We start from the raw sequence: 27,533 nt of genomic DNA, 5'->3' as shown, positions 1-27,533 counted from the left end.
GTATCCTGTGTGTTATATCTACCTGTATCATGTGTGTTATATCTACCTGTATCATGTGTGTTATCTCTACCTGTATCATGTGTGTTATATCTACCTGTATCATGTGTGTTTTATCTACCTGTATCATGTGTGTTATATCTACCTGTATCCTGTGTGTTATATCTACCTGTATCATGTGTGTTATATCTACCTGTATCCTGTGTGTTATCTCAACCTGTATCATGTGTGTTATATCTACCTGTATCATGTGTGTTATATCTACCTACATCATGTGTGTTATATCTACCTACATCATGTGTGTTATATCTACCTGTATCATGTGTGTTATCTCTACCTGTATCCTGTGTGTTATATCTACCTGTATCATGTGTGTTATATCTACCTGTATCCTGTGTGTTTTATCTACCTGTATCATGTGTGTTATATCTACCTGTATCATGTGTGTTATATCTACCTACATCATGTGTGCTATCTCTACCTGTATCATGTGTGTTATATCTACCTACATCATGTGTGTTATCTCTACCTGTATCCTGTGTGTTTTATCTACCTGTATCATGTGTGTTATATCTACCTGTATCCTGTGTGTTTTATCTACCTGTATCATGTGTGTTATATCTACCTGTATCATGTGTGTTATATCTACCTGTATCATGTGTGTTATCTCTACCTGTATCATGTGTGTTTTATCTACCTGTATCATGTGTGTTATATCTACCTACATCATGTGTGTTATCTCTACCTGCATCATGTGTGTTATCTCTACCTGTATCATGTGTGTTATATCTACCTAAATCATGTGTGTTATCTCTACCTGTATCATGTGTGTTATCTCTACCTGTATCATGTGTGTTATATCTACCTGTATCATGTGTGTTATATCTACCTGTATCATGTGTGTTATATCTACCTACATCATGTGTGTTATCTCTACCTGTATCATGTGTGTTATCTCTACCTACATCATGTGTGTTATCTCTACCTGTATCATGTGTGTTATCTCTACCTACATCATGTGTGTTATCTCTACCTGTATCATGTGCGTTTTATCTACCTGTATCATGTGTTATCTCTACCTGTATCATGTGTGTTATATCTACCTACATCATGTGTGTTATATCTACCTGTATCATGTGTGTTATATCTACCTGTATCATGTGTGTTATATCTACCTACATCATGTGTGTTATATCTACCTGTATCATGTGTGTTATCTCTACCTGTATCATGTGTGTTATATCTACCTGCATCATGTGTGTTTTATCTACCTACATCATGTGTGTTATATCTACCTACATCATGTGTGTTATATCTACCTACATCATGTGTGTTATATCTACCTACATCATGTGTGTTATATCTACCTACATCATGTGTGTTATATCTACCTGTATCCTGTGTGTTTTTTATCTACCTGTATCATGTGTGTTATATCTACCTGTATCATGTGTGTTATATCTACCTGTATCATGTGTGTTATATCTACCTGTATCATGTGTGTTATCTCAACCTGTGTCATGTGTGTTATATCTACCTGTATCCTGTGTGTTATATCTACCTGTATCCTGTGTGTTATATCTACCTGTATCCTGTGTGTTTTATCTACCTGTATCCTGTGTGTTATCTCTACCTGTATCATGTGTGTTATATCTACCTGTATCCTGTGTGTTATATCTACCTGTATCATGTGTGTTATATCTACCTGTATCATGTGTGTTATATCTACCTACATCATGTGTGTTATATCTACCTACATCATGTGTGTTATATCTACCTACATCATGTGTGTTATATCTACCTGTATCCTGTGTGTTTTATCTACCTGTATCATGTGTGTTATATCTACCTGTATCATGTGTGTTATATCTACCTGTATCATGTGTGTTATATATCTACCTGTATCATGTGTGTTATCTCAACCTGTGTCATGTGTGTTATATCTACCTGTATCCTGTGTGTTATATCTACCTGTATCCTGTGTGTTATATCTACCTGTATCCTGTGTGTTTTATCTACCTGTATCCTGTGTGTTATCTCTACCTGTGTCATGTGTGTTATCTCTACCTGTATCCTGTGTGTTATATCTACCTGTATCATGTGTGTTATATCTACCTGTATCATGTGTGTTATATCTACCTGTATCATGTGTGTTATATCTACCTGTATCATGTGTGTTATATCTACCTGTATCCTGTGTGTTATATCTACCTGTATCATGTGTGTTATATCTACCTGTATCATGTGTGTTATCTCTACCTGTATCATGTGTGTTATATCTACCTGTATCATGTGTGTTTTATCTACCTGTATCATGTGTGTTATATCTACCTGTATCCTGTGTGTTATATCTACCTGTATCATGTGTGTTATATCTACCTGTATCCTGTGTGTTATCTCAACCTGTATCATGTGTGTTATATCTACCTGTATCATGTGTGTTATATCTACCTACATCATGTGTGTTATATCTACCTACATCATGTGTGTTATATCTACCTGTATCATGTGTGTTATCTCTACCTGTATCCTGTGTGTTATATCTACCTGTATCATGTGTGTTATATCTACCTGTATCCTGTGTGTTATCTCAACCTGTGTCATGTGTGTTATATCTACCTGTATCATGTGTGTTATATCTACCTGTATCCTGTGTGTTATCTACCTGTATCATGTGTGTTATATCTACCTGCATCATGTGTGTTATCTCTACCTGTATCATGTGTGTTATCTCTACCTGTATCCTGTGTGTTTTATCTACCTGTATCCTGTGTGTTATATCTACCTGTATCATGTGTGTTATCTCTACCTGTATCCTGTGTGTTATATCTACCTGTATCATGTGTGTTATCTCTACCTGTATCCTGTGTGTTATATCTACCTGTATCATGTGTGTTATATCTACCTACATCATGTGTGTTATATCTACCTACATCATGTGTGTTATATCTACCTACATCATGTGTGTTATATCTACCTGTATCCTGTGTGTTTTATCTACCTGTATCATGTGTGTTATATCTACCTGTATCATGTGTGTTATATCTACCTGTATCATGTGTGTTATATCTACCTGTATCATGTGTGTTATCTCAACCTGTGTCATGTGTGTTATATCTACCTGTATCCTGTGTGTTATATCTACCTGTATCCTGTGTGTTATATCTACCTGTATCCTGTGTGTTTTATCTACCTGTATCCTGTGTGTTATCTCTACCTGTATCATGTGTGTTATCTCTACCTGTATCCTGTGTGTTATATCTACCTGTATCATGTGTGTTATATCTACCTGTATCATGTGTGTTATATCTACCTGTATCATGTGTGTTATATCTACCTGTATCATGTGTGTTTTATCTACCTGTATCCTGTGTGTTTTATCTACCTGTATCATGTGTGTTATATCTACCTGTATCATGTGTGTTATCTCTACCTGTATCATGTGTGTTTTATCTACCTGTATCATGTGTGTTTTATCTACCTGTATCATGTGTGTTATATCTACCTGTATCCTGTGTGTTATATCTACCTGTATCATGTGTGTTATATCTACCTGTATCATGTGTGTTATATCTACCTGCATCATGTGTGTTTTATCTACCTGTATCCTGTGTGTTATATCTACCTGTATCATGTGTGTTATATCTACCTATATCATGTGTGTTATCTCAACCTGTGTCATGTGTGTTATATCTACCTGTATCATGTGTGTTATATCTACCTGTATCCTGTGTGTTATCTCAACCTGTGTCATGTGTGTTATATCTACCTGTATCATGTGTGTTATATCTACCTGTATCATGTGTGTTATATCTACCTGTATCCTGTGTGTTATCTCAACCTGTGTCATGTGTGTTATATCTACCTGTATCATGTGTGTTATATCTACCTGTATCATGTGTGTTATATCTACCTGTATCATGTGTGTTATATCTACCTGTATCCTGTGTGTTATCTCAACCTGTATCATGTGTGTTATATCTACCTGTATCATGTGTGTTATATCTACCTACATCATGTGTGTTATATCAACCTACATCATGTGTGTTATATCTACCTGTATCCTGTGTGTTATCTCAACCTGTATCATGTGTGTTATATCTACCTGTATCATGTGTGTTATCTCTACCTGTATCCTGTGTGTTATATCTACCTGTATCATGTGTGTTATATCTACCTGTATCCTGTGTGTTATCTCAACCTGTGTCATGTGTGTTATATCTACCTGTATCATGTGTGTTATATCTACCTGTATCCTGTGTGTTATCTACCTGTATCATGTGTGTTATATCTACCTGCATCATGTGTGTTATATCTACCTGTATCATGTGTGTTATATCTACCTGTATCCTGTGTGTTATATCTACCTGCATCATGTGTGTTTTATCTACCTGTATCATGTGTGTTATCTCTACCTGTATCCTGTGTGTTATATCTACCTACATCATGTGTGTTATATCTACCTGTATCATGTGTGTTATATCTACCTACATCATGTGTGTTATATCTACCTACATCATGTATGTTATATCTACCTACATCATGTGTGTTATATCTACCTGTATCATGTGTGTTATATCTACCTACATCATGTGTGTTATATCTACCTGTATCATGTGTGTTATCTCTACCTACATCATGTGTGTTATATCTTCCTACATCATGTGTGTTATATCTACCTGTATCATGTGTGTTATATCTACCTACATCATGTGTGTTTTATCTACCTGTATCATGTGTGTTATATCTACCTACATCATGTGTGTTATATCTACCTACATCATGTGTGTTTTATCTACCTGTATCATGTGTGTTATATCTACCTACATCCTGTGTGTTTTATCTACCTGTATCATGTGTGTTATATCTACCTGTATCATGTGTGTTATATCTACCTGTATCATGTGTGTTATATCTACCTACATCATGTGTGTTATATCTACCTACATCATGTGTGTTTTATCTACCTACATCATGTGTGTTATATCTACCTACATCATGTGTGTTTTATCTACCTGTATCATGTGTGTTATATCTACCTACATCATGTGTGTTATATCTACCTACATCATGTGTGTTTTATCTACCTGTATCATGTGTGTTATATCTACCTACATCATGTGTGTTATATCTACCTACATCATGTGTGTTTTATCTACCTGTATCATGTGTGTTATATCTACCTATGCTCTCTGTTTTAGGATAGACCCTGGGTGTCCCAGATACAGTGATGGGCCTGACTGCGATGTATGACATATCTGATCCTGTGTTGTATCTGACCCTGTGTTGTGTTCTATCTGACCCAGTGTTGTGTTCTATCTGACCCTGTGTTGTGTTCTATCTGACCCTGTGTTGTGTTCTATCTGACCCAGTGTTGTGTTCTATCTGACCCTGTGTTGTGTTCTATCTGACCCAGTGTTGTGTTCTAACTGACCCAGCGTTGTGTTGTATCTGACCCTGTGTTGTGTTCTATCTGACCCAGTGTTGTGTTCTAACTGACCCGGTGTTGTGTTCTAACTGACCCAGTGTTGTGTTCTATCTGACCCAGCGTTGTGTTGTAACTGACCCAGTGTTGTGTTCTATCTGACCCAGTGTTGTGTTCTAACTGACCCAGTGTTGTGTTCTATCTGACCCAGTGTTGTGTTCTATCTGACCCAGTGTTGTGTTCTATCTGACCCAGTGTTGTGTTCTATCTGACCCAGTGTTGTGTTCTATCTGACCCAGTGTTGTGTTCTATCTGACCCAGTGTTGTGTTCTATCTGACCCAGTGTTGTGTTCTAACTGACCCAGTGTTGTGTTCTATCTGACCCAGTGTTGTGTTCTATCTGACCCAGTGTTGTGTTCTATCTGACCCAGTGTTGTGTTCTCTCTGACTCAGTGTTGTGTTCTATCTGACCCAGTGTTGTGTTCTATGTCTGAGATGTAACAGGAGAGACTCTGGGTATCCCACACAGTGATGGGCCTGACTCAATGTCCTGTGTATCTGACGGTGTGTTCTCTGTGTTGTATATAATAGGAGAGACTCTGGGTATCCCAGACACAGTGATGGGCCTGACTCTGTTAGCTGCAGGGACCAGTATACCAGACACAGTGGCTAGTGTCATGGTCGCCAGAGAAGGTAACTACTACTGTAGCTTCATTTCTAATCCTTTCTGACCTTTAGTCCCCCTGAGATACATCTCTTTTCTAGGTCAGTAGATACATAGAGACATATTACTTCAGAGCGAAATGGAGCCCACAGCTGCAACTTATTCCACTAGATGTCCCCCTTATCATAATCGTTCAAGTCATACTTAAGTCCCATCTCTCTCTTACACTATATACACAAAAGTATGTGGACACCCCGTTGCTGACAGGTGTATAAAATTGAGCACACAGACATGCATTCTCCATAGACAAACATTGGCAGTAGAAAGGCCTTACTGAAGAGCTCAGTGACCTTCAACGTGGCACCGTCAGGATGTCACCTTTCAAACAAGTCAGTTTGTCTCATTTCTGCCCTGTTAGAGCTGCCCTGGTCAACTGTAAGTGCTGTTATTGTGAAGTGGAATGTCTATGAGCAACAACGGCTCAGCCACGATGTGGTGGGCCACATAAGCTCACAGACCTGGACCGCCGAGAGCTGAAGCACCTAGTAAAAATTGTCTGTCCTTGGTTGCAATACTCACTACCTAGTTCCAAACTGCCTCTGGAAGCAACGTCAGCACAAAAACTGTTCGTTGGGAGCTTCATGAAATGGGTTTCCATGACCGAGCAGCTGCACACAAGCCTAAGATTACCGTGCGTAATGCCAAGCGTTGGCTGGAGTAGTGTGAAGCTCGCCGCAGTTGGACTCTGGAGCAGTGGAAACGCGTTCTCAGGACTGATGAATTACGCTTCACCAGCTGGCAGTCCGATGGATAAATCTGGGTTTGGCGGATGCCAGGAGAACGCTACTTGCCAGAATGCATAGTGCCAACTGTAAAGTTTGGTGGAGGAGGAATAATGGTCTGGGCTGTTTTTCATGGTTCGGGCTAGGCCCCTTAGTTACATTGAAAGGAAATCGTAACGCTACATCATACAATGACATTCTAGACGATTCTGTGCTTCCAACTTTGTGGCAACAGTTTGGGAAAGGCACTTTCCTGTGTCATCATGACAATGGCCCATGCACAAAGCGAGGTCCATACAGAAATGGTTGGTCAAGATCAGTGTGGAAGAACCTGACTGGCCTGCACAGAGCCCTGACCTCAACCCAATAGAACATCTTTGGGATGAATTGGAATGCCGACTGCGAGCCAAGCCTAATTGCCCAACATCAGTGTTCAACCTCATTAATGCTCGTTGTTGAATGGAAGCAAGTCCCTACAGCAGTGTTCTAACATCTAGTGGAAAACCTTCCCAGAAGAGTGGAGGCTGTTATAGCAGCGACTACATATTAATGCCCGACGAGCAGGTGTCCAAATGCTTTTGGTCATGTAGTGTAAGTAAAACAGACATGTACAACATAGTGTTATATGTCATCTTACTTGTCCCCTCTCTCCTCTCCTCTCTCTCCTCCGCTCGCTCCTCCTCTCTCTCTCCTCCCCTCTCTCCTCCTCTCTCTCCCCCCTCTCTCTCCTCCCCTCTCTTGCTCTGTTCCAGGTAAAGCCGACATGGCCATGTCCAACATCGTGGGTTCTAATGTGTTTGACATGCTGTGTCTGGGTCTTCCCTGGTTCATTAAGACAGTGTTTGTGGACACGGTCAACCCTGTGGAGGTCAACAGCACCGGTCTGGTTTTCATCTCCGCCACCCTCCTCCTCTCCATCGTCTTTCTCTTTGTGGCAGTCCATATAAACGGCTGGAAGCTGGACTGGAAGCTGGGGATCGTCTCTCTGTTCTGCTATGTTGTTTTTGCCACTCTGGCCATCCTCTACGAACTGGGCATCATAGGGAACAACCCTGTCAGACTGTGCGGCGACTGATACACTGATAAACACGCAGAGACCTACAATAACACACACAGTAGCACACACACAGCGCTGCTGCAGGCTGCACTCATCAGACTGTGTAGTGGCTGAGTGGCAGCGATGGAGTCCACACTGCAGCCCTCCCCAGAACCAGACCACCCAGAACCAACCTCTTGACACTCAGACCATTTATACAGAACCCAAATACAAGGTCCAGATTCACAGAGTCTCAGAGTAAGAGTACTGATATAGGATCAGGTCCACCGTGTCCATGTCCTCTTATTCATTATGATCTAAATCAGTGGTATTCGAAGTCGGGTCGCGACCCCACTAGCAGTTGGTTTTGTGGAAAGATTAGGAGTGTTGGAACACCAAATTCAAATACATTAAAATATATATATAGATTTACAAAAATAACAGTATAAATTATTGTATGGGACACTATACAAACATTTTTGAGAAAGTTAATTTGAAAAATAAAATTGTATTGAGTAAATGTATTTATTGGTTTCTTTTTGTTTTGATAAGAGATGAAAATACAATGAATTGAAGGTTATTTGCTGATGTATTGGTGGAGTCGTGAGAAATGATGGTGAAAAAAATGCGTGCCCCGCTGAAAAAGTTTGAATACCACTGATCTAAACTGGTCCGAGACCAACACTCCTACTGACACACTTTATGAATACAGGCCCAGGACTGGGTGCCAAGATCATGATCCAAGATAAAGGCTACATCTCTTTATGAATACAGGCCCAGGACTGGGTGCCAAGATCATGATCCAAGATAAAGGCTACATCTCTTTATGAATACAGGCCCAGGACTGGGTGCCAAGATCATGATCCAAGATAAAGGCTACATCTCTTTATGAATACAGGCCCAGGACTGGGTGCCAGGACCAGGATCCAAGATAAAGGCTACATCTCTTTATGAATACAGGCCCAGGACTGGGTGCCAGGACCAGGATCCAAGATAAAGGCTACATCTCTTTATGAATACAGGCCCAGGACTGGGTGACAAGATCAGGATCCAAGATAAAGGCTACATCTCTTTATGAATACAGGCCCAGGACTGGGTGCCAAGATCAGGAACCAAGATAAAGGCTACATCTCTTTATGAATACAGGCCCAGGACTGGGTGCCAAGATCATGATCCAAGATAAAGGCTACATCTCTTAATGAATACAGGCCCAGGACTGGGTGCCAAGACCAGGAACCAAGATAAAGGCTACATCTCTTTATGAATACAGGCCCAGGACTGGGTGCCAAAATCATGATCCAAGATAAAGGCTACATCTCTTTATGAATACAGGCCCAGGACTGGGTGCCAAGACCAGGATCCAAGATAAAGGCTACATCTCTTTATGAATACAGGCCCAGGACTGGGTGCCAAGATCATGATCCAAGATAAAGGCTACATCTCTTTATGAATACAGGCCCAGGACTGGGTGCCAAGACTAGGATCCAAGATAAAGGCTACATCTCTTAATGAATACAGGCCCAGGACTGGGTGCCAAGACCAGGATCCAACATAAAGGCTACATCTCTTTATGAATACAGGCCCAGGACTGGGTGCCAGGACCAGGATCCAAGATAAAGGCTACATCTCTTAATGAATACAGGCCCAGGACTGGGTGCCAGGACCCAAGATAAAGGCTACATCTCAAATGACACCTTCCCCAAAATTAAATCTCTGGCCAAAAGAAGTAAACTTAAATGTATGTAGGGCAGGGTTATTCAACTCTTACTCTATGAGGTCTGGAGCCTGCTGGTTTTCTGTTCTACCTGATTATTAATTGCAGCCATTCCTAAATCATTTTCTGATTAGAAAAACTGCCGTGGAACTGGCTTCACTGTCCAGAGTTGAGTTTGACGGGTGCAGGGTGTGATTTGAGATGCAGCCCCACACAGACTTCATACTACCTGTGAGTGAGACTGACCCAGCAACACTGCCTTTCACCTCTTAAGTCAGGAAATAAAGCTGTTTTTTAATATTCAACAGGACTCCTCTGACCTTATCTTGTCATTACCAGAGAGGAAGAGGAAAAGCGAGAGGGATAACTGGGCCAAAAATCTGTCACCAGCAGGTGGCATTTACTTCATTTTTTCACACAAGCCTAGTTTTTGTATGGAGGTCAATGATTGTCACATTTGGTCAACAAAAAAAAAAAATGGAATGGCTTTCTTGCCACATGAGGTTAATTTGATCAAATAGTAGTTTTGTGATGCTTAGATTATGAGTGTACTGGTAAGTATGACACATGACTTCCCAGCAACTTTATATAGGAGTTGTGCCTGTTCACGCGTCTCTGCCCTCTCAATGGCTAGAATGGGCCCACCTGAGCTTGCCTCCTCCCGACTGCATTCCAATTTTAAAGACATCTTTCATTGTTAGAGCAGCCACTCGTCTGGTCAATATAATGGATAACCTGTCATTACTCAATGCTGGTGAAGAGGAAGGGGGTATTGTCCAGGTAGAACAGATAAGCGTTTACAAGCAGCCTGTGTTGCTCAACAGTAAGGAGTGAGGACAAGCTCATAAAGAGAAGAAACCCAAAAGTTTCCACTGGTCTTGACTGTCAGGACAGAAACTGTTTAAGATGAAGGCAATAAAGTATCCAATCAGTTGTCCACTTGTCATGAACACCATTTCAGTTGGTGCACAGTTCCAGCTGGTAGAGCTGGTTTAAGACTCCCAGTGTATACTAACCAAAGATCCTATTACATTGCAATAGTAGCAAACTAAACATTTATGGACACTAGTTTCACATATTTTGTCAACATGAGTCATATCAGTTAACTTCACTAGATGATTCTCTTACATCATTCTGGTCTGGTTTCCTCCGGTGTAGAAAAGGTCTTTAGTTAGGGATATTCTGGCTAGCTCCAGAGGACATTTTATTTATGGTGTCTTACCTGCAATTAACCTTTGTATTCAATTAAACACACCCACACAACCCTTCTGTCAACTGGCCAGTAGCTTTGATCCCACAGTAACATTTTACAACAACGGTGAAAAATTAAAATGTTTATTCATTCAAATAAACGTATGACCCCCCCAAAAAATGTCTTAGAAAAAAAAAAAACTACGGAAGATTAAAAGAAAAACAGACCTTATACACATCCAAAAGTCATGGAAACGCGGATACGTGGAAAATGTGTTTTTAAAACAAAACAAAAGCAGTTGGAGATGGAAGGAGCAGTTGTCGTGACCGTGTATGTGTGACTCTAGGCGTTGCGGTCGATGCGGACGTCAACCTCGCGACCGCTGATCTTGGTTCCGTTCATCATCCTGCAGGCCTGGTTAGCGCTCTCTGGGGAGTCAAACCTGACCGTACCACAGCCCTTAGACTTTCCTCCCTCCATCTTAATCTCTGCAAACATCACCTGGCCTGGAGAGGGAGTAAGAAAAATGTGTGATGAGAGAGAAGAGGGGGAGAAAGAAAGATGTGTGATGAGAGAGAAGAGGGGGAGAAAGAGCAGTAGACCGTGTTTAAGCACAGACACTGCTATAGCCATTTCATTACTGCAGATCAAAGCTACATTCAATCCATCTGCAGGTTATTGAGTACAGTAGACTGATTGAAGAGGCTTACCACAGACACTGAACTTCTCCTTCAGTTTCTGCCAGGTCAGGTCATAGGATAGCTACAACACAGGACATTAGAACACAGGGTCATAAAACTACTTTAGGGACATTTTCACAGAGCTAGACGATGCCTACTACCTCGTCTGAAAGTGCTTCCAATTCACGCTACTTAATCTGTGTCCATGATGTAAATCCCCAGCAGTACATATAGTGGATTTGATCAGCCTTATTAATGTGTTAGGTGCTTTAATGTGCTTAAAAAGGGGTGTGCACATCATGTCATAATGCACATTTATACAGTATTTATTTATAAAACGTACATTTCTGACAAAGATCTGACATCCACCCTTGGCTCTGTCAGACATGGCTCCTCCTCCGTAGCCCCCGAAACCTTGGCTCATGGCCATGCCCCCCCCCATACGGTCATAGCCAGAGCCCATCCGCTCCATGGACCGGTTGCCCAAACCACCTAGTAGAGGACAGGGAATATGAGTGAGCACCTCAGATCGGAATCCCTAACGTAATGGTAATAAGGGGTTGTGCAGGCTTTAGTTCCAACCCAGCACTCCCACACATCAAATCAAGGTCAAGCACAGTGAAACATTGGCAGTATGAAATGGGTGTGCTAACAGACAGTGAGAGATGTTAATGTAATGTTCGGTGTACCTAATCCTCCCCCAATGGGCCCCATGCCAAAACTGCTCATGTCTCCTCCATAACCTCCTCCTGATGGAGAGAACGCACGGCATCACACACACACACACACACACACACGTTACCACAACACAAACAAGTTACAGCACTGTCAGTCTGAATGCTAACTTGACCAGTGTTGTGTTACCCATACAGGAGTTGTGATTCAGCTCTTAGTACAGTCCACCTGCAGGTTCCAGTTCCAAGCTACAACAGGCCCAGTGGAATGCCCAGTGGAACGCCCAGTGGAACGCCCAGTGGAACGCCCAGTAGAACGCCCAGTAGAACGCCCAGTAGAACGCCCAGTGGAACGCCCAGTGGAACGCCCAGTGGAACGCCCAGTGGAACGCCCAGTGGAACGCCCAGTGGAACGCCCAGTGGAACGCCCAGTGGAACGCCCAGTAGAACGCCCAGTAGAACGCCCAGTAGAACGCCCAGTGGAACGCCCAGTGGAACGCCCAGTAGAACGCCCAGTAGAACGCCCAGTAGAACGCCCAGTAGAACGCCCAGTAGAACGCCCAGTAGAACGCCCAGTAGAATGCCCACCACTGACCATGCTGTTAGTGGATGGATATATGAGGACTAAGGAATGGATTATACCTATGATGACTGACAGTGACAGGTGAGAGTGAGTGAGAAACTACTCACCCATTCCTCCAAAGGAGTCTCCGAAGCCTCTGCTCATGGACATGTCACTGCGACCAAAGTCTCTGTCCATCCCTCCTCCCATACCCCCTGACCGGTAGGACATGTCTGGAGAGAGGGAAGTAAAGAGAAGGAGAGAGGACAATGGCAGTCAGAAATATACTCAGTGGAAAGTTGACATTAAACTTCAGGAGCATTGAAACAGTTTGAGAGAATTACACTGCTCCAAAAAATAAAGGGAACACTTAAACAACACAATGTAACTCCAAGTCAATCACACTTCTGTGAAATCAAACTGTCCACTTAGGAAGCAACACTGATTGACAATAAATTTCACATGCTGTTGTGCAAATGGAAGACACAAAAGGTGGAAATTATAGGCAATTAGCAAGACACCCCCAAAAAAGGAGTGATTCTGCAGGTGGTGACCACAGACCACTTCTCAGTTCTTATGCTTCCTGGCTGATGTTTTGGTCACTTTTGAATGCCGGCGGTGCTCTCACTCTAGTGGTAGCATGAGACGGAGTCTACAACCCACACAAGTGGCTCAGGTAGTGCAGCTCATCCAGGATGGCACATCAATGCGAGCTGTGGCAAGAAGGTTTGCTGTGTCTGTCAGCGTAGTGTCCAGAGCATGGAGGCGCTACCAGGAGACAGGCCAGTACATCATGCACATTTGTGGCCTGCTGGAGGTCATTTTGCAGGGCTCTGGCAGTGCACCTCCTGGCACAAAGGCGGAGGTAGCGGGCCTGCTGCTGGGTTGTTGCCCTCCTACGGCCTCCTCCACGTCTCTTGATGTACTGGCCTGTCTCCTGGTAGCGCCTCCATGCTCTGGACACTACGCTGACAGACACAGCAAACCTTCTTGCCACAGCTCGCATTGATGTGCCATCCTGGATGAGCTGCACTACCTGAGCCACTTGTGTGGGTTGTAGACTCCGTCTCATGCTACCACTAGAGTGAGAGCACCGCCGGCTTTCAAAAGTGACCAAAACATCAGCCAGGAAGCATAAGAACTGAGAAGATGTCTGTGGTCACGACCTGCAGAATCACTCCTTTTTTGGGGGTGTCTTGCTAATTACCTATAATTTCCACCTTTTGTCTATCCATTTGCACAACAGCATGTGAAATTTATTGTCAATCAGTGTTGCTTCCTAAGTGGACAGTTTGATTTCACAGAAGTGTGATTGACTTGGAGTTACATTGTGTTGTTTAAGTGTTCCCTTTATTTTTTGGAGCAGTGTATTTTGTCCTTAGTGGTGATGGGGGGGTGGGTTCTATAGTTACATAGCAATATTATTTTGGATGATATTATATTGATACTTTGACTCCACGTATAGTTTTTTGCTAGGTAGCGTTAGCTAGCGCTAGTCGGCTGTACCTGCACCAAACGCCGGGATTTTTTATCTTATAGCTTGTTCTCATCTTTTTAAAATAGCGAGTCAACAGGTTCAGCACTTATATATTTCCCTGATTGATCAAAACTCGTTTTCTCATACGGTCTCATGTCTACAACAGACATATCATGAGCAATATGTTTTGTAACATCAAATCCCAGTATCGAATCACAAAGCATATATAGATCTACATAAGATTTTTTATTTTTTTTTGCTGCAGATACGGAGCCCCACCGGGCCTTCACGATTGACTGCCGACGTTATCTGCCCGAGGGAGTTATCCAACTGGCACCTCCGTCGCGACGTTACCTGAACGCTCACCTGGGGCCCGCTAATCGTTAGCTGTCTTATCGGCTGCTATCTTAATAAGTATTTCGGACAATTTTTTTTATTTTTTTTCTTGGGTCACTATATCTATTTTGCCAATTGGATTGATCCCCTCTACAAGACACGGAACCCCACTAATCTACCGACGGAAACGCACGAGGTGTCTAAAAATAGACCTCCATCCTATGCTATCTTGCTACCGATAGCCATCTACCTGGCCAGCTGTCTGGATCGCCGTGACCCCAACCAACCTCTACTCACTGGACCCTTATTGATCACTCGATTAAGCATGCCTCTCCTTAATGTAAATATGCCTTGTCCACTGCTGTTCTGGTTAGTGTTTATTGGCTTATTTCACTGTAGGGCCTCTAGCCCTGCTCACTATACCATATCCAACCTTTCATTTCCACCACCCACATATGCGATGACATCACCTGGTTTCAATGATGTTTCTAGAGACAATATCTCTCTCATCATCACTCAATACCTAGGTTTACCTCCACTGTATTCACATCCTACCATACCTTTGTCTGTACATTATTCCTTGAAGCTATTTTATCGCCCCCAGAAACGTCCTTTTACTCTCTGTTCTAGATGCTCTAGACGACCAATTCTCATAGCTTTTAGCCGTACCCTTATCCTACTCCTCCTCTGTTCCTCTGGTGATGTAGAGGTGAATCCAGGCCCTGCAGTACCTAGCTCCACTCCTATTCCCCAGGCGCTCTCTTTTGATGACTTCTGTAACCGTAATAGCCTTGGTTTCATGCATGTTATCATTAGAAGCCTCCTCCCTAAGTTTGTTTTGTTCACTGCTTTAGCTCACTCTGCCAACCCGGATGTTTTAGCCGTGTCTGAATCCTGGCTTAGGAAGACCACCAAAAATTCTGACATTTTCATCCCCAACTACAAGATTTTCAGACAAGATAGAACGGCCAAAGGGGGCGGTGTTGCAATCTACTGCAAAGATTGCCTGCAGAGTTCTGTTTTACTATCCAGGTCTGTTCCCAAACAATTTGAACTTCTACTTTTAAAAATCCACCTCTCTAAAAACAAGTCTCTCACCGTTGCCGCCTGCTATAGACCACCCTCTGCCCCCAGCTGTGCTCTGGACACCATATGTGAACTGATTGCCCCCCATCTATCTTCAGAGCTAGTGCTGCTAGGCGACCTAAATTGGAACATGCTTAACACCCCAGCCATCCTACAATCTAAGCTTGATGCCCTCAATCTCACACAAATTATCAATGAACCTACCAGGTACCACCCAAATTCCGTAAACACGGGCACCCTCATAGATATCATCCTAACCAACCTGCCCTCCAAATACACCTCTGCTGTTTTCAACCAAGATCTCAGCGATCACTGCCTCATTGCCTGCATCCGTAATGGGTCAGCGGTCAAACGACCTCCACTCATCACTATCAAACGCTCCCTGAAACACTTCAGCGAGCAGGCCTTTCTGATCGACCTGGCCGATGTATCCTGGAAGGATATTGATCTCATCCCGTCAGTAGAGGATGCCTGGATATTTAAAAAAAATGCCTTACCATCTTGAATAAGCATGCCCCATTCAAGAAATTTAGAACCAGGAACAGATATAGCCCTTGGTTCTCTCCTGACCTGACTGCCCTTAACCAACAGAAAAACATCCTATGGCGTTCTGCATTAGCATCGAACAGCCCCCGTGATATGCAACTTTTCAGGGAAGCTAGAAACCAATATACACAGGCAGTTAGAAAAGCCAAGGCTAGCTTTTTCAAGCAGAAATTTGCTTCCTGCAACACAAATTCAAAAAAGTTCTGGGACACTGTAAAGTCCATGGAGAATAAGAACACCTCCTCCCAGCTTCCAACTGCACTGAAGATAGGAAACACTGTCACCACCGACAAATCCACTATAATTGAGAATTTCAATAAGCATTTTTCTACGGCTGGCCATGCTTTCCACCTGGCTGCCCCTACCCCGGTCAACAGCACTGCCCTCCCCTCTGCTACTCGCCCAAGCCTTCCCCATTTCTCTTTCTCCCAAATACAGTCAGCTGATGTTCTGAAAGAGCTGCAAAATCTGGACCCTTACAAATCAGCCGGGCTAGATAATCTGGACCCTTTCTTTCTAAAACTATCTGCTGAAATTGTTGCCACCCCTATTACTAGCCTTTTCAACCTCTCTTTCGTGTCGTCTGAGATTCCCAAAGATTGGAAAGCAGCTGCGGTTATCCCCCTCTTCAAAGGGGGGGACACTCTTGACCCTAACAGCTACAGACCTATATCTATCCTACCCTGCCTTTCTAAGGTCTTCGAAAGCCAAGTCAACAAACAGATTACCGACCATTTCGAATCCCACCATACCTTCTCCACTATGCAATCTGGTTTCAGAGCTGGCCATGGGTGCACCTCAGCCACGCTCAAGGTCATAAACGATATCTTAACCGCCATCGATAGGAAACAATACTGTGCAGCCGTATTCATTGACCTGGCCAAGGCTTTTGACTCTGTCAATCACCACATCCTCATCGGCAGACTCGACAGCCTTGGTTTCTCTAATGATTGCCTCGCCTGGTTCACCAACTACTTCTCTGATCGAGTTCAGTGTGTCAAATCGGAGGGTCTGTTGTCCGGACCTCTGGCAGTCTCTATGGGGGTGCCACAGGGTTCAATTCTTGGACCGACTCTCTTCTCTGTATACATCAATTATGTCGCTCTTGCTGCTGGTGATTCTCTGATCCATCTCTACGCAGACGACACTATTCTGTATACTTCTGGCCCTTCTTTTGACACTGTTAACAACCCTCCAGGCGAGCTTCAATGCCATACAACTCTCCTTCCGTGGCCTCCATTTGCTCTTAAATACAAGTAAAACTAAATGCATGCTCTTCAACCGATCGCTGCCTGCACCTGCCCGCCTGTCCAACATCACTACTTTGGACGGCTCTGACTTTGAATATGTGGACAACTACAAATACCTAGGTGTCTGGTTAAACTGTAAACTCTCCTTCCAGACTCACATCAAACATCTCCAATCCAAAGTTAAATCTAAAATTGGCTTCCTATTCCCAACAAAGCATCCTTCACTCATGCTGCCAAACATACCCTTGTAAAACTGACCATCCTACCAATCCTCGACTTCGGTGATGTCATTTACAAAATAGCCTCCAAAACCCTACTCAATAAATTGGATGCAGTCTATCACAGTGCCATCCGTTTTGTCACCAAAGCCCCATTTACTACCCACCACTGCGACCTGTACACTCTCGTTGGCTGGCCCTCGCTTCATACTCGTCATCAAACCCACTGGCTCCAGGTCATCTACAAGACCCTGCTAGGTAAAGTCCCCCCTTATCTCAGCTCGCTGGTCACCATAGCAGCACCTACCTGTAGCACGCGCTCCAGCAGGTATATCTCTCTGGTCACCCCCAAAACCAATTCTTCCTTTGGCCGCCTCTCCTTACAGTTCTCTGCTGCCAATGACTGGAACGAACTACAAAAATCTCTGAAACTGGAAACACTTATCTCCCTCACTAGCTTTAAGCACCAGCTGTCAGAGCAGCTCATAGATTACTGCACCTGTACATAGCCCATCTATAATTTAGCCCAAACAACTACCTCTTTACCTACTGTATTTATGTATTTATTTAGCTCCTTTGCACCCCATTATTTCTATCTCTACTTTTTTCTATCTCTACTTTTACTTTTTTTACTTGCTATATTGTATTTACTTCGCCACCAAGGCCTTTTTATATTTTTATTTATTTATATATATTTTGTTTGCCTTCACCTCCCTTATCTCACCTCACTTGCTCATATTGTATATAGACTTATTTTTCACTGTATTATTGACTGTATGTTTGGTTTACTCCATGTGTAACTATATGTTGTTGTATGTGTCGACCTGCTTTGCTTTATCTTGGCCAGGTCGCAATTGTAAATGAGAACGTGTTCTCAATTTGCCTACCTGGTTAAATAAAGGTGAAATAAAATAAATAAAAATAAAATAAATAAAACATCTACATAAGATAGTATTGGCACCTAAGTATCGGTATAATATCGTAAGGTCCCTGGCAATTCCCAGCCCTAGGTGTCCCCTTACCTCCCATCCGTCCCATGTCTCTGGCTCCGAATCCCCCCATACTGTCCATGCCACCGAACCCTCCAGGACACACACAGGATTATTATATTAATGGAGTCACAACAACCCATGTGTTGTCCAGTCATGTAACAGAGTGATCCAGTAGAGATGTATTATCTAGGACCTTACCTCCTAGTCTGCTCATCCCTCCATACCCAGGTCCTCCCTCCATACCTGACAGACAGAATCACACACTGATTTGTTTTGTACTAAAGCTCAGTGGTCGAGGGGGCGTCGAGGGGTCGTCAGGGGGCGTCAGTGGTCGAGAGGGGGCGTCAGTGGTCGAGAGGGGGCGTCAGTGGTCGAGAGGGGGCGTCAGTGGTCGAGAGGGGGCGTCAGTGGTCGAGAGGGGGCGTCAGTGGTCGAGAGGGGGCGTCAGTATGTGATGTAAGTGCTTGGAGAAGGTACAGGAACAACAGGCATCAGAGGGTTTAAAACAAACAGCTACTCTTCACAACCAATAACTATCGTATGTATGAACCGACTGGCTCCTCCTGACCTGCAGTCTCTGTGTGTGGTTTAAATAGTAACAGTGTGTTTGCTGGAGTATTATGGCGAGGTTAGGGGTCAGTACTAACCTGCAGGGCCCATGTTGCCCATTCCCCCTCCACCACTCAGCCGGTTGGCATTGATAGGTTGTCCTCCTGGTCCCAGGCCCATCCCAATCCCTCCCAGACCCCCTACACACAGAGGACACACAGAGTTGGAGTTTGTTTGACCACACAAACATAATATCCCTTATGTAATGCCTTGGTTCACTGGAGAACAAAACAGCTGACAACATGACCCATTTCTGATAGAGATAATACTGAAGTCAAGTCATTCTAGGTGTTCTAGAGATAGTCAGAAAGGGACAGGATGTGTACTCACGTGGTAACTGAGGAGCTTTCTCCACCGGGTGGAAATCATCAGCTGGCATAGACTTGTCATCCTGAAACACACAGAAAGAACATATCAAGAGGTGGTTCTCACACAACATATTACCACATCAACATGTAACAACCTCCATTTTATTTAACTTGGCAAGACAGGTAAGAACAAACTCTTATTTTCAATGACAGCCTAGGAACACCGGGTTAACTGCCTTGTTCAGGGGCAGAATTACAGATTTTTACCTTGTCAGCTCGGGGATTCGTTCTTGCAACCTTTCGGTTACAAGTCCAACGCTCTAACCACTAGGCTACCTGCCACCCCAATGACCTCTGACCTTCCACACACATTAACAGTACAGTGTTAGAGGGTTTAGAAATCAGAAACATGCCAATAACAAAGCACACGTACCATCTTAACATGCATCTGTCTGTCAAACAGCATTTGGCCGTTGAACATGGCTAGAGAACAGAGTTAAGGAATGCCATCAATAAAAATACAATGGTCATGTGCTTCCTAAACTAACAGTGAAATGCTTACTCATGGGTCCTTTTCTAACCATGTAGACTTAAAGATAAAAATAGTGACAATAGTGAATAATAATAACAGCCAGGACATGTATAAAGAGTTGAGACTATTAGGCCAGCATAAAGAGATCTTCTTCTGCAGTATAAGTGTAGAGGGATAGATAGAATCTGCAGCCTGTTGGAAGGTGGGTGTGTTCTGCAGTAGTATATAATATATAAAGATACAGATAGAATGTGCAGCCTGTTGGAAGGTGGGTGTGTTCTGCAGTAGTATATAATATATAAAGATACAGATAGAATCTGCAGCCTGTTGGAAGGTGGGTGTGTTCTGCAGTAGTATATAATATATAAAGATACAGATAGAATGTGCAGCCTGTTGGAAGGTGGGTGTGTTCTGCAGTAGTATATAATATATAAAGATACAGATAGAATCTGCAGCCTGTTGGAAGGTGGGTGTGTTCTGCAGTAGTATATAATATATAAAAACACAGATAGAATCTGCAGCCTGTTGGAAGGTGGGTGTGTTCTGCAGTAGTATATAATATATAAAGATACAGATAGAATCTGCAGCCTGTTGGAAGGTGGGTGTGTTCTGCAGTAGTATATAATATATAAAGATACAGATAGAATGTGCAGCCTGTTGGAAGGTGGGTGTGTTCTGCAGTAGTATATAATATATAAAGATACAGATAGAATGTGCAGCCTGTTGGAAGGTGGGTGTGTTCTGCAGTAGTATATAATATATAAAGATACAGATAGAATCTGCAGCCTGTTGGAAGGTGGGTGTGTTCTGCAGTAGTATATAATATATAAAGGATACAGATAGAATGTGCAGCCTGTTGGAAGGTGGGTGTGTTCTGCAGTAGTATATAATATATAAAGATACAGATAGAATCTGCAGCCTGTTGGAAGGTGGGTGTGTTCTGCAGTAGTATATAATATATAAAGGATACAGATAGAATGTGCAGCCTGTTGGAAGGTGGGTGTGTTCTGCAGTAGTATATAATATATAAAGATACAGATAGAATCTGCAGCCTGTTGGAAGGTGGGTGTGTTCTGCAGTAGTATATAATATATAAAGATACAGATAGAATCTGCAGCCTGTTGGAAGGTGGGTGTGTTCTGCAGTAGTATATAATATATAAAGATACAGATAGAATCTGCAGCCTGTTGGAAGGTGGGTGTGTTCTGCAGTAGTATATAATATATAAAGATACAGATAGAATCTGCAGCCTGTTGGAAGGTGGGTGTGTTCTGCAGTAGTATATAATATATAAAGATACAGATAGAATCTGCAGCCTGTTGGAAGGTGGGTGTGTTCTGCAGTAGTATATAATATATAAAGATACAGATAGAATCTGCAGCCTGTTGGAAGGTGGGTGTGTTCTGCAGTAGTATATAATATATAAAGGATACAGATAGCCTGTACAGCTTCCAGGGCCTGTTCAAAGGTAACAGTCCCCATCCCTCTGCTCTTCCCATCCTTATCCTCCTTCACGTCAGCCCTCTTCACTGTTCCTGCCATACCAAACACCTCCTTCAGCTTCTTCCAGCCCACCTTGAAGTCCAGCTGGGAGGAGACAGCACAGACGGGAGGGACCGGGTTAACATAGAAACAACCGTTACCACACAACACATCTAAACAGACAGGAGGGGACCGAGTTAGCAATAGCATAGAGAACAGTGAAACTAACAAGGTCAACATGGAACTTCAAGTTCTAGGAAGATGCCGTTGGACTTGAGATTTAGAGTGCACCGCTCAAGTTGTCTTCAATTGGTAAACAGGAATATTGGTAGGTTAACTTGGGACTTCAATACAGCAGATACAAATCTAGTGAGGGGAGATGGTCAGAGACAAAGGCACAGAGAAGAGAGACCGACGTCAGAGAGTAGTGTGTATGCTTGTCCTCACGTTGGCTACGAACACAGTGGTCCCTAGGCGTCCGACCCGTAGGGAGCTGATGACCTCATGGGGGACGTTGGGGTTGTTAGCGATGGAAGGGGGTACACCTACACCGCCCGGTCCCCCCTCCTGCCCCCTGCCTCCCCCTCCAGGGTACATCCCCCCTGTACGCTGCAGCACGCGCCGAGCACGCTCCCCATCAGGATCCTGAAAGAGGTAAAACAGAACCCCTAAACTTTGACCTATTACTTCAATTCTGAGCTTTAGCCCTCTACACCAGGGTTCTGGAGCAGGGAAACAAGGGGTTAAACACAGATGGCTCATCCTTTGACCTCTGACCTATAATTACAACTCTAACATTTGATGTTAACTAGGTCTAGTTCTCAGTGATTACAGTTAAGACAGTCTCAGAGATCAACATTACAAACCATGTTAATGTAAGCACATTTCCGGAACAGGCTGGATTAAAGTGCAGATTTGGCACACCACTGAGTTTAACCTCTCAACACCGCGTGGTGCCTACAGAGTGTGAACAGGTCCTTACCGCCATGATATTGAGGGGTCTTCCATTCAGATCATATTTGTTCATGACTTCTATGGCCTTCTTCACAAACTCCTCATCTTTGAACTCCACAACACTGCAGGACAGACAGTCAGTGGATGAAGACATGTATAAAAATGACTCATGAAGTTAGGTGTGTCTGAAATGGACCCTATTCCCCATGTTATAGTACACTACTTTTGACCAGAACCGTATTAGCCGCCCCACGTGACTCTGGTCAAAAGTAGTGTACTGAATGGGGAATATAGGGCCCTACACGAGGACGGAACCACGGAATTCAGACAATAAAACAAAATTTAAAAATGTATTGAACTTAGTAGGGAATCAACTAAATGTAAAAATAATAATAATAATATTAATTTGCCCATCATAATACATTAACAAAATGCATCAATGATTCGTATTTCCTGCAACTTTCTGAAGAGGCAACAAGAATTCCCCCCACCTGTGCGTGCAGCTACCCCTTTATGTAGCCGTTAGCGACAATGCTAATAAACTCTTCTGGTAGATGGAAAGGCTTACCCAAAAACCTTCTACACTAAAATGTTCACTACAAAGCAGCCTATGCTTACCTGGCTGAATAATTATTTGCATAAATCCAGTGGGTATTTGTTTGGCAAACACTACCATCACGTGCACTACAAAAACAAAGCAAAATAAAAGCCTCTTGCTAGGTGCTGTGTATACCCCCAAAAAATTGACATTGAAGTGTTTTCCCCAGGCCTCAAAATTGGCCTGCTGAGGTGGTTTAAGCATTGAGCGAAAACCTGAAAAGACTGAAACGTGGACAAACAAAAACTGAATTTGGGGAGAAGCAAAACGGAGTCACGCAATAAAATTCATACAGACTGTATAGGGCCCTAGGAATAGGGTGTCATTTGAGACGCACTGTGTCAGCCTGGTCTCAGACTAGATTTAACATATTACAAGTAAATCCGGGACACTGAAATTAGTATGACTTGACACTTTTTACATGAAACAGAAGTTTACTTAAGGCAAAAAACTAAATGGTGGTTGGTTGGGGTGGATATAACATCTAGCAACCCAAAGGTTGCATGTTCGAATCTCAAGGACACCTTTAGCAACTATTTACTACTTTTTAGCTACTTAGCATGTTAGCTAAACCTAACCCGTTAACCTAACCCTTAACCTAGCTACTGTTAGCCACCTAGCTAGCATTAGCCACAAATTGGAATTCGTAACATATACACATTGCAAATTCATAACATATTGTACAAATTGCCTATACGTAACATAATACAAACTGCAATTCATAACATATGCAAATTGTAATTAACATTTCATATGAAATTAACACATAACATACGAAATGTAAAATGTCATTAAAGGGAGTGCATCAGATTTACGTAAAGAATCATACGAAATGTACTGAGACCATGTTGCAAAGTTAGACAGGTAAAGTTTGGTTCCTTACCCACATCCCTGTACAGATAACACCAGGGGATCCAGAGACACAGATCCATAACAGAGGGAATGAACAAAGACAGTGATTAGACTGACAACAGTTATCATTATTACACATTTGACATCATGCTATTAGTGGATTACATCCATCTTGAAGGGCCAGCTAACAGGCCTTGATGTGGGGAGTGTGTTTTGCTTGTATCCAAGGTAAAAAGTTAAGTGAATTTAAAAGACATTGACTTGGTTTGCAATAGACTTGTTTTTTTGTTCCCAGTAGAGACATAGTACCCTTACCGTCTTCAGTGGAATAAAAAGGACTCAGGATATACTTACAAATATGTCCGTTCTGTGTCTACGTTTGTTTAGGAGTATATACTATACAGTCCGTTTGTCAAACTACATGTTACATTAACTGGATGAATTGAATGCATTCACAACCTAGTTAGCAAATTCCTGGCTGCATCATAATATTACAGATGAATAAACGATGGTGAGATTTTACTGTGAGCCGCTGGAGAAAGAAGAAAGTTACTTTATACAAAACCTACAATAGTTTAGAAATAATTAGTTTTTTCATTAAGAGATAATTGTGCCATTGATCCAAATAAAAAGGTAACAATTTGAAGACCAAAAAGTAAAATGTCAATCAATAAGACATCAAAATCCCTTTGAGAAATGGTCAACTGCCAAACTTTGACACCAATTGAGAAAACTACAACAACGTAAAAACAAATGTGTACTAAGTTTCAGATGAATTCAAGTTAGTGTTCCAGAATCAACAAGAAGACATCCTCCATCACTCTACAGCCAACTAGGCTATAACAGGCTCTAGCTAACAGCCACCAACATATCATCCCATAGACATACATGGATAACCCCTTGGATCAGTGCCTTACAGAACACTTGGTAAATAAAGATATACTGCAGTGGAGGGCATTTAAAACCTCGTGCAGTGAGTTGGTCCACATCACTTACCCTTGACTTTCCTTCAGCATCCTTAAAGAGCTCCACGTATGTAACCTCACCAACTTCATGAGACATACAAAGGAAAAATACCAAGAGAACAAAAGGCATTTAAAATCACCAGTCGACTGTTGAACCACCACTCTCGCTCCAGGGCAGGCCGTTGCCTTGGTTATGCCGTTACGATGCTTCCCCATGATTGGTCAACAGTGAGCCCAGACCAACAGTCACCACACAACCCCTTCCAATGCCTTCCTGGGCTCGACTGAGACAGACACACAGTCAGTCAACTACTGTCAACCTGGGAATTCAGATCACACTTCAGTATAGAAGAACAGTTTGGTCAACACGGTTCCTGTCAACATAGCAAGAAGTCACTACAGTTTAAAAGGTGTCCTTTTCACCTTGAAAAAAGACTTTGTAAAGAGCTAAAGACCCAATAGTTCAGTGCACAGAAAGACAATGGTTTCATTCATACAAAACAATCATTTATCACCTTAACACAGGTTCAACTGAATCAAGTAGTCAATACTACTACTTGTCTGAGGTTACATTTTGGAGCTGTAAGTCAATATCATAAAACCAATAGTAGCTAACTACATAACAACTTTAACAAGCACAGACATTTCAATTCAATCCAAGCTAAATTGGTGTCCACCCAGGAGTAAAAAATGAAAAATCCAGAAATGTCTATTCTACTGACTTAATAATATCTGCAATACAATAACATGTTGCCTCAAAAGAAGAAACTACAAGAAGATATGGCTAGGTCTATGTTCTGGTCACAAAGAGAGGACTGAGAAAGCTCCTGTTGAGCTGGAAAGAATAGGGCTCATGTCTATAGGGAGAAGCAGCATGGCCCTGTGTGTGGATGGATTACCTTTCTCTCTCATCAGATCTTTAATAGCCTGCCACTTCGTGTCATAGGGGATATTGCTAATGAACACACGGTTCCTGTGACCCCCTCCTCCGCCCTTCTTGTCCCCGGTGACCTGCTTCTCTTTGTAGGGGTGGAAGCGGTTCCCTTTGCGACCTCCTCCGGACACCTTTTCTTTGAGCTCAGACTTGGTATTTTGGGTTGGGACGGTTTCAGGGGCATCAGTAGGATCATCTGCAAGGGTTTCGGCATCATCGATAGGGGTGTCATCAATAGGGTCGCCATCTAGAGGGGTATCATCATCACCAAGGACCTCATCTCCAAGGACCTCATCATCACCCAGGCCTAGGTCCTCTTCTTCTGCAGGGGCATCTTCACCAAGAACCTCATCTTCTTCTGGCTCTCTGAAGAAAACAGAAGAGTACAGTATTGATGGATGCAGCTAGCTTGTCTGCTATAGGTAATGTTACCTAAACCTACATGGACATTTCACCCATGTTCCAAATAACAAAGATGTGCACATAAGTTCATGCAACTTCAATCTCCCATAACTAACATGGGTTTATAGACACAAACGGCTAGTTAGCTACAAAGTCATCTCTTCACCCAACTGGAGGGTGGCAGAGAGGAGAGGAAAGTTACTGTAGGCAACTCTCAAACCAGTCTAATAGGAATGGATGGAGGTATAATCCAGATTTTACTTATGTAGTAAAAGAAAAGGCATGTGACATATCTGAAATGCTGTAATATAATTGCCAAAATAAAATATTGCCATATTATACAGGTCATATTAGTTTTATACAAATGTTCTGTATAAAGAGACTAATTACAATTTTAGATATATATGTGTGTATGTGTATATACACAAAACATACACATAAAACAGACCTTAATGTCTAAATGTTTGTTTTCTTAGAAAGCAATTTTAGTAACGTTACTTGTTGCATTGATAATTTGTCTAAATCCCATCAACTGATTTCAGCCAGTTGATGGCTGTGGATTGACTGCATTGTTTGAATGGAATGTTGGCATTCCAAAAAAATATGGAATCATTCCTCTAAAATTAGGTTACCATACAGTAAGGATACATTTCTCAAATTCATTATTTACAGTATTTTCACAGTACTGGCAAACAATGGTTAACCAACTCCCTGCCCAAAATGGCTGACCTTTATCCGCAAAACGGTTCACGCAAGTTCTAGGATGATAATTCTATGAGTTAAACGCACTAACGTTAGCTAGCTACACATGGTTGGATGGATAAAACTAATTTAGTTATCTGCATAACTACCTAGTAAAATAACGATATATTACACAAATCTAAAAACAAATTTGACGATCAATGAAGACGACAACCAACAATTGAGTTAACTAGTTAGCAAGCAAAGTAGCAACTAGATAGCAAGCCGTAGCTAGTTTGATGCTAGCTTTAATGCTAGGCTAACATTAGCTAGCCTCCATCTTGCCTGTGAGTGCAGCACAGATTGTGTCAGAAAAATACGATATTTTAGTTACATTTTCAGGCCATTCGTGCCATCCTGAGATGTTCCCTCTGTCTCAGCCTCGATGGGTTCAATAATATCCTGGACAATATCTGCCATATTCGTCGGTTTGCAGAAAAAGCTAATTCAATCGAGAGATGCGCCTCCGCTAACACTGCGCAGTTTAAAATTTGTGACGCTCCAGGCCTCCACCAACGCGAGAAA

The 27,533-nt window shown here is 42.5% G+C and overlaps 2 protein-coding genes across 2 annotated transcripts; one reads left to right on the top strand and one right to left on the bottom strand.

Annotated features, from left to right (window-relative positions):
• The first annotated feature begins 5,987 nt into the window (after positions 1-5,987).
• On the top strand, positions 5,988-8,360 carry LOC129845895 (sodium/potassium/calcium exchanger 5-like). The gene is made up of 2 exons (XM_055913818.1): positions 5,988-6,115; positions 7,621-8,360. Exons 1-2 carry the CDS (start codon positions 6,043-6,045, stop codon positions 7,941-7,943), a joined length of 396 nt encoding a protein of 131 aa, XP_055769793.1. The 5' UTR covers positions 5,988-6,042; the 3' UTR covers positions 7,944-8,360.
• Positions 8,361-10,939: 2,579 nt separating this feature from the next.
• Positions 10,940-27,524, bottom strand: myef2 (myelin expression factor 2). Its single transcript, XM_055913819.1, has 17 exons — positions 27,343-27,524; positions 25,831-26,231; positions 24,963-25,015; positions 23,998-24,005; positions 22,545-22,638; positions 22,010-22,207; positions 21,514-21,667; positions 19,982-20,031; positions 19,571-19,631; positions 19,279-19,380; positions 18,830-18,874; positions 18,662-18,721; positions 12,855-12,959; positions 12,180-12,239; positions 11,834-11,982; positions 11,521-11,572; positions 10,940-11,316 (listed from the first exon to the last, which is right to left on the bottom strand). Exons 1-17 carry the CDS (start codon positions 27,426-27,428, stop codon positions 11,153-11,155), a joined length of 1,842 nt encoding a protein of 613 aa, XP_055769794.1. The 5' UTR covers positions 27,429-27,524; the 3' UTR covers positions 10,940-11,152.
• Between the last annotated feature and the right edge of the window lie 9 nt (positions 27,525-27,533).

Source organism: Salvelinus fontinalis, unplaced genomic scaffold (assembly GCF_029448725.1).
Source record: "Salvelinus fontinalis isolate EN_2023a unplaced genomic scaffold, ASM2944872v1 scaffold_0397, whole genome shotgun sequence".
In the NCBI taxonomy this organism is placed as follows: Eukaryota; Metazoa; Chordata; class Actinopteri; order Salmoniformes; family Salmonidae; genus Salvelinus; species Salvelinus fontinalis.
Note: the sequence above shows the minus strand (reverse complement) of the source record. Positions and strands in the feature narration are given on the sequence as shown.

Excerpts from the sequence above, each read along its gene's own strand:
- LOC129845895 (XM_055913818.1), top strand. The coding sequence starts at position 6,043 with ATGGGCCTGACTCTGTTAGCTGCAGGGACCAGTATACCAGACACAGTG. Across the intron at positions 6,116-7,620 it reads TGTCATGGTCGCCAGAGAAG|GTAAAGCCGACATGGCCATG; the intron begins GTAACTACTACT and ends GCTCTGTTCCAG.
- myef2 (XM_055913819.1), bottom strand. The coding sequence starts at position 27,428 with ATGGCAGATATTGTCCAGGATATTATTGAACCCATCGAGGCTGAGACA. Across the intron at positions 25,016-25,830 it reads AGATCTGATGAGAGAGAAAG|TTGGTGAGGTTACATACGTG; the intron begins GTAATCCATCCA and ends TGTCTCATGAAG. Across the intron at positions 18,875-19,278 it reads GGGCAACATGGGCCCTGCAG|GTATGGAGGGAGGACCTGGG; the intron begins GTTAGTACTGAC and ends TCTGTCTGTCAG.